Source organism: Silene latifolia, chromosome 2, assembly GCF_048544455.1.
Source record: "Silene latifolia isolate original U9 population chromosome 2, ASM4854445v1, whole genome shotgun sequence".
Classification (NCBI taxonomy): domain Eukaryota; kingdom Viridiplantae; phylum Streptophyta; class Magnoliopsida; order Caryophyllales; family Caryophyllaceae; genus Silene; species Silene latifolia.
In genome coordinates, this window is record NC_133527.1 from 46,720,775 (window position 1) to 46,728,312 (window position 7,538).

The window sequence follows — 7,538 nt, forward strand, 5'->3', positions numbered from 1 at the left end:
TTCGTCACAAGCTGAAGATAGGTAAATGTGACCCATTTAAGACGAAATGTAATCAGACCAAGCAATTTTCTAAACTATAATAGTTTGTCATTTTTCATTAGTTTATCTACTTAATTAGAGTATTGTATATTTAAAAAAATGAGATAACGGTATCGAATGGTATTGATTTTGGTACATTCTTATGTGTATCTCAAATTCTCTCTAATATGTTTAGATTTACATTAGTGTATATCATCAGAGTACTAAAACTTAAGAATAAGTCTTGCTGAAGAAGGATCATATTTCGTCATAAGTTGAAGACGGGTAAATGTGACCCATTTAAGATGAAATGTAACTAGACCAAGTAATTTTCTAAGCTATAAGAGTTTGTTAAACAAATTATCACATTTTTCGTTAAAATGACGATATTTGCCCGTCTTTTCAAAGTGATAAAAAGTGTCCGTCTTCGAGAATTTTTGAAAACTTAATACCAAGCCATCCGATGATGCACTGTCACTTCTCCACGTATTATAATCTCGTATAATACAGCATGCTATGATGCTAGTGTAGAGTTTTTTGCTATAAAAGGACGGCTAAATGAAGCAAAGAAATGCACCAAAACAAGATACACTCCAACAAAGCAACATTTTGCAAAAGAAAATAATTTAAGAATGGCATTGCCTTCAATAGTATGTCTAAAGTCTGTATACAATAATAAATACTTGCGTTATCGTAGTGAAGATGTTCAAACCCACGGCCTTCTTCAGTTCTCTGGAGACAAGGTTATGGATTCACTAGCCCAATTTGAGGTGGTCACCGCCACCATTGGTGGTGGCCTCGTCCACCTCAAATCCCGTTACACCAATAAGTTTTTGGTCAGGTAATACTTGGGTAAAATATTTTATTTGCTTCCCCAACCTGAAAACTAACCATAATCATTCTTTAACTTGAGTTTGTAATATAGTAGTGTTTCATAGAATAAAGGTACTATCATTATGAAAATATGTACCAAATAAAAGAAATATTTTAAGCCACAATTAATAATAAAAAAGGTACAAAAAAGTGTAGGACGGGTATGATAAAGGTCGTCCCTCAAGAACTTTTTGAGAGATTTTCTATCCAAAGTTTTGATGTTGTAGAATAACCTACTAATGCAGCACCAAATGGGATTGAATTTGAGTACTTTGATTTTGTTGTAATGAGGACATTTTTTGTGTAAATAGGTATATAATTATTATGTCACGATAAACAATAAAAGGGTCATGAAATACAAACAAACGGGTAGAGAATGTTGGTCTCTTCCAAGTTTTAGTGATTATTGTTACTATTATTGTTGAGTAGTTTTCCTGAGAGAAAGTCTCTCAATAAGCTTATCGAGAGACTATTTTATAATTTTAAGAAAAAATGGTACTAAAAATAATAAAATAGGTACAAATCATTATTATAGATAAAATGGGTATATTTATTACGAAAATGGGTACGAGATTATTATGTCACGATCAACAACAAAATGATTACAAAATACAAATAAAAGGGTACGGAAGACTGGTCTCTCAATAAGTTATTGAAAGACCATCTCTCCAGTGATTGTTATTTTATTGTTACAATTGTTACTGGTAATGGTATTATTATTATTATTATTATTATTATTTAAATAAGAAATTAGTGGGCAGTCGAGATACTATTTTGGCGCCGACTCTTCTTGCAATAGCAAAACTAATTATTATTATTATTACTAGTATAGTTCCCGTGCAAATGCACGGTTTTCTTAGAGGATATTAGAGTTTATAATAATTAAATTACCGTAATTTAACTCATTTTGAAATTTAATGAGAAACTATATTATCGAGTCTCAAATTATGAGTTGTAGAATAGAAGGTTCAATAGTTTTACCCCGAATAAGATTTGTGTGTTTTGTGAATACTAATTTGTCAACATTGTTTTTAAAGAGAATAATATTATACTCCCTCCTATTCATTTTAACTCTCCTCTTTTAAAAGGGCACGCAAATTAAGGGGAGGATTATTTTATTGTAAAGTATTGTGGTGGTGTAAGGTAATTGGAGAGAGGGAAGATATTATTGTGGAGTAAGATGATTAAAATAAGTATTATTGTGGGGTAAGGTGATTAAAATAAGATAAAGTATGAGTATTGTGGCCTGTGGGGTATCGTTGTGGGGTAAGGTGATTAAAATAAGTATAAAACTTTACTAAATAAGGAATGGGGGAGGGTTATATGAATAGATGAAAAAAGAAAGGGGGAGAGTTAAAATGAATAGGAGGGAGTTATCATTTTTTAAAGAGAATGATATTATATCATTGCATATCAGATGGTTCGTTATTAGAAGGTATAGTGTATAGGTTGAATTTAATTGAGATTATTGATAGGAGAGAGTGATTATTGTAAACCACCAATAAGATGGATTATTGTTATGAAATAACCCTTAGAAATATCAACTTTAATAATTTTTTCAAAGTAGCGCATAAAATACATGTTGAATAACGTGAAAAGGTATACTGATAGTTAGAGGTGGCAATCAGGTCGGTTACGGGTTGGGTCAGAGCGGGTCGGGTCATATCGGGTTCGGGTTATGTCGGGTGAGTAACGGGTTCGGGTCGGTTCGGTTCATGTTGGGTCATCTTCGGGACGGGTCATCAACGGGTGGCAAGTCAGGTCGGGTTATTAGCGGGTCAGAGTCGGGTCAGGTTATCAGAATATATTGTATCTTATATATTTGGATTTAGATGGTAATTTTATGGATAAATAATGGGTAGGTATATTAATTGTTGTTTTAAGTGAAAATAATTAAGATAAATGTCAATTTGGTGTTATTTAAACCATTATTAAACTAGTTCATTATCGGGTCATCTATCGGGTTGAGAAAATATCGGGTCACGGGTCGGTTCAGGTCGGGTTCAGGTTGGAAGCTATCGGTTATCGAGTCGGTTCGGGTTGGGTCAGTTCGGTTCACCCAATTTTCGGGTTGTATCGGGTCAGGTTTCGGGCAGATCGGGTCGGGTCAACTTTTGCCAACTCTAGTGATAGTGAGGAGTTAAAAGGAGGAAGTAAATTTTACTTTCTACGGGTACTAGTTTTGGTTGACTATTGTGAGACAAATCTCTACACCGGCTAAGGATTCACAATCTTTTGCGGTCAAATAATCCCAACTTTGTGCGCTGTCACCCAATTCAGTCTCTCAATAACTAAAATCAAATCGCATAATTTGTATTTGGGTTATTTGACTAAAATGCTTTAAATCTACGCACAAATTTGGAAAATATGATCTCTCACTAAATTAATGAGTAAATTTTGTACGGACTTGCTAATTTCAAACACGAATCAAGAATTCAAGACTCTGTAGATTAACACTGTGAATCTAAGCTCTTATAAATGATTTATATACTTTTAGGTGGTCACCTAATCACTATTGGATTACGGCGTCGGCTGAAAAGCCCAATGAAGATCAAACCAGTTGGGCTTGCACATTGTTCAAGCCCACATTCATTGATGGTACCACAAACAAAGTTAGACTACTCCACGTCCAATTGGGCCATTACGCTTGCTTATGGCGAATTGATGCCCCGTTTGACTCGTGCCTATTCGCGGGTTCTAAGGATCCAGACCGTGACTCATGCGACATAGTCACGGTCGTAGACTGGTTGTCCATCAACAAACTTCCTAAGAATGTGGCCTTTAAAGGCACTGAGAGTGGAAAATATCTAGGTGTTGTTACGGTATGGGAAGGCTCATTTTTACAATTTTCATTTGATAACCCGAATGACCCCAAGTGTGCTCATGAAGTGATCACTTCTTCGGACGGTACGATTGTAATTAAGTCCAAGTATAATGGCAAGTTTTGGAGGCTTGGTGATGGAGATTGGATTATGGCGGATTTAGCTGAACCGGGAAATAATGCTAATGCCATGTTTAGGGCAAATGTGGTTGATGTGGGAGTTGTGGCTTTGCTGAATATGTACAAGACTTGGTATGTTAAACGTTATACCACTGCGAGTCCTATGGAAAGTTTGTTGAATGCTGCTACCCAATCTGTTGATCAATGGGCTTTGTTGGAGGTCAAAGATTTGGGTCAATGAGGCCTACTATTCAGGCCTGTGTGAGTTAGCCCACCCTAACTATACTTGCAACTTTAATTGATACTTCCTCAATTTCATCGGGTTTTTAATTTATACCTTTTTAATTACTTCTTGTATATTCTAAAAGGGTTAAATAATTAGTTGAAACTGAGAGGGTATGTGTTTGTCCTTTAATATAGTAATAATGTTGATCGACGTAAATTGTACGAGGTGGTGCTTGTATATGGAGAGTGTGTGCCTAGTATCTTTCTATTATAAAGCATAATTTGTTTGTTTTTAAATTGAATGAATACAAATTGTTAAGTAGGACAGTCTTATACTATAAGACAAGCTCATTAACAAATAGTCCAAATAAATTTCACATTAAAAAAAATAAATAAATTACTACAGCTTCCCAACTAGAGACTCCATAACCAACAAGCACTTTGTTCATAATTTTACATCTTACTAGTTGGTTGCACCGTGTGAGATAATGCGCACGGTGTCCCAAGATAGTTTTGCATGTATAATATATCCGACTTGATAAATGTATTTTTTAAAAATATTTTTGAAGTCTGGACAGGGGACATTCTCAGTTTCGTTTGACTTCGTATACCCTTTTAGGGCCGATTGTTTTATAATATTTTTATTTCATTATAATTACTTTTCCTCCTCCTCCCTTTCTTTATACTAATAGCTCTTCTCCTCTTAAACCTTCTTACTCTTCCTCCTTCTTTTTCTCCACCTTCCCCACTCTCTACCTCGTCCTCTTGTTTCTCTCCCTATATTCTCTCTAACGCCGCCGCATCCTAAACCACCTCCTCCTTTTCAAAACTCGTGGTCCTCCTTATTCCTCCCCTATTACTTTTGTGTTTCCCTATTTTCTTCTTATATATCCTCTATTTTCCCTCATTTTCCACTTGCTCTCATACTACTTCTCTCATTTCCCTCGTACTCCTCCTCCATATCTTCACTTCTCCTTCCTCTTTCCATATCCTCTTATCGTTCACATCCTTTCATTTCCCTTTCTCTTACCTTCTCTTCTTTCCCATTACTCTCTTTCTGGATCTCCACCTCTTTTTCCTTCCCCGCATCCGTCTTATCCTCTTTCTTTTTCTCCTCTTACTACTTGTCCTCCTCCATTTACCCCCTTCCTCATTTTCTCCCCTATCTTCTCCCTCACGTCCTCATTCACCTCACTGTCTCTCTCTCTCTCTCTCTCTCTCTCTCTCTCTCTCTCTCTCTCTCTCTCTCTCTCTTTTCTCTTTAACGTTGTCGCCTCCTTATGTTCCTGCATCTTATCATCCTCCTTCTCCCATTTCCTATTCGTCTTCTCCCCTATAATTTCGTTGCACCATGCGCAGTGCGCACGGTCCCCCAAGATATTTTAATCTTTTACGTTTTATGTGTATGTTATCGTGTTTTTTTGTCCGATTCACTACTACAAATCCAGGCAACTACAACGCCCCTTTAACAACGATTATTCACGAAAATCACAATAGACGTTGTAGAATGTATGGTGCGAATTTTACTAAAATTAATTACAACGGGTATGGTTATATAACCGTTGTTATAAGTTTTAACAACGCGTCAAACATGCACAACCGTTGTTAATAATTTGGCGCAAAATTGGCGCAAAGTTAGTGAAAAGTAATCACAACGGTTATTTTTGAAACCCGTTGTTAAAACTTATATAACAACGGTTGTTGTTTTACAACCGTTGTTAAAACGTTTTAACAACGGTTTTTGTTTAACAACCGTTGTCAATACTTTCCATACTATAAACCACACAAACATAAACACAGATCAGCTACAGCCACAAAACACAAACCTTAACACAAACACAAACACAAACACAAACACAAACACAGACAAACACAAACACAAACACAAACACAAAACACACACTTTCTCATCGTCTCTTTCTCTCTTTCTCATCGTCGCTTTATCATCTTGTCGTCACTGTTGATTTCATCGTCTCTTACTTTCTCTAATTATCAGGTAAATCTCGCCGTCACTGTTGGTTTCATCGTCTTTCATCGTCATTATTTTCTTTTTCTAATTATTTCATTTGCATGTATGTGTTTTTATCGATCATTATGTTATTTCTCTAAGTATGATTCGCTTAATTAGCTAGTAAAACAAATTAAATAAAATAAAACAAAGAAGAAGCAAGATGATAGATCGAGAGGAATGCATGATAAACTTAATTAATATATATATATATATATATATATATATATATATATATATATATATATATATATATACACACACATAAATTAAAAAAAGAATTACATTAATAAAAATGCAATTCTTATATTTTCATAGAGAGTCTTATTCTCTTCTATGATATCTGTCCTCTCCTCCTTAGCTATTTGGAGGTTAGTTCGTGATTCTTGCTATATCGTCATATAGCCGCAACGCTTTGCTTTGCTCTGTCAAGCCATCTTTTTTGGCGTCCTTCAGTACGGATCGAGCATCCACAAGGTAGCTCCTGAAACTGTCCTCAATATGGAGCAACCGGCGGATGAAACTGTTGTTGTTCTCGATCATAGTAAGAGTCTTAAGGATGATATCATTCATTTTGTTGATGAAGTTTGGAGTTTGTTTGAAAGATTAATTAGGGTTTGTTTGGAGTTTGTTTTAGCAGTTAGGGTTTGGAGATATATAGTGAGATAATGAAATGTTAGTTGAGATAATGCATGTATTTATACTAAGTAATGTGTGGTTTGAGTTATTTTTTAATTAATATATATGTTAGGAAGTTGTGCCATAATCATCATCATATTTCTCTATGTTGCTTCAAATCTTATTATAACCCTTCTCATTCCATATTGTCCATTCATTTGCACAGGGATGGCAGTAATAATGCATGCATCGGAATTATAACGGGCCGTAATTATGCATGCATCTAGTAATATTTAATTTTTTTTTTTTTAAAAACAAACAACAACGGTTATTGAGAAACAGCCCGTTGTCTTTAGTTATAACAACGGTTTTGTATATTACAACCGTTGTTATAACTTTTCCACCAAAATTGAGTCACACTTTCCACAACGGATTTTTATACTTAAAACCGTTGTTAATAGTTTTAACAACGGGTTCCTTAAGAAAACCAACCGTTGTTAAAACCTTTTACAACGGACGCTTTAACAACGTCCGCTTTTTTATATAACAACGCTTTTTAACCGTTGTTATAGCCTGTATCTGTAGTAGTGATTGTACGTACCTAATGAGTGGCGCTCACAATGAAACTATTGATGTTTAATGGTTTTCATGGTTGAATCGATTACCTAAAAAATTATTTAGCTTTGTTGAAAGCGTGAATATCAGAAAAAAAAACTACGCCTTTTACTTGGATGGTTAACTATTGAAGAACACAATTACATGGAATACACAAGCATTAGTGGTTTATGCTTGGGAAATAAACAACACACATATATCAAACTCGGTTCAAACTATTACATAACTCTAATAGTAAGC

The 7,538-nt window shown here is 34.9% G+C and overlaps 1 protein-coding gene across 1 annotated transcript; it reads left to right on the forward strand.

The window, feature by feature from the left end:
- The first annotated feature begins 650 nt into the window (after positions 1 to 650).
- LOC141640729 (uncharacterized) lies at positions 651 to 4,073 on the forward strand. The gene is made up of 2 exons (XM_074449412.1): positions 651 to 859; positions 3,389 to 4,073. Exons 1-2 carry the CDS (start codon positions 651 to 653, stop codon positions 4,071 to 4,073), a joined length of 894 nt encoding a protein of 297 aa, XP_074305513.1.
- The last annotated feature ends 3,465 nt before the right edge of the window (positions 4,074 to 7,538 follow it).

Bases quoted from the DNA above. Each gene is read 5' to 3' on its own strand.
- LOC141640729 (XM_074449412.1), top strand. From the start codon at position 651: ATGGCATTGCCTTCAATAGTATGTCTAAAGTCTGTATACAATAATAAA. The intron at 860-3,388 runs GTAATACTTGGG...ATATACTTTTAG, and splicing joins ACCAATAAGTTTTTGGTCAG to GTGGTCACCTAATCACTATT.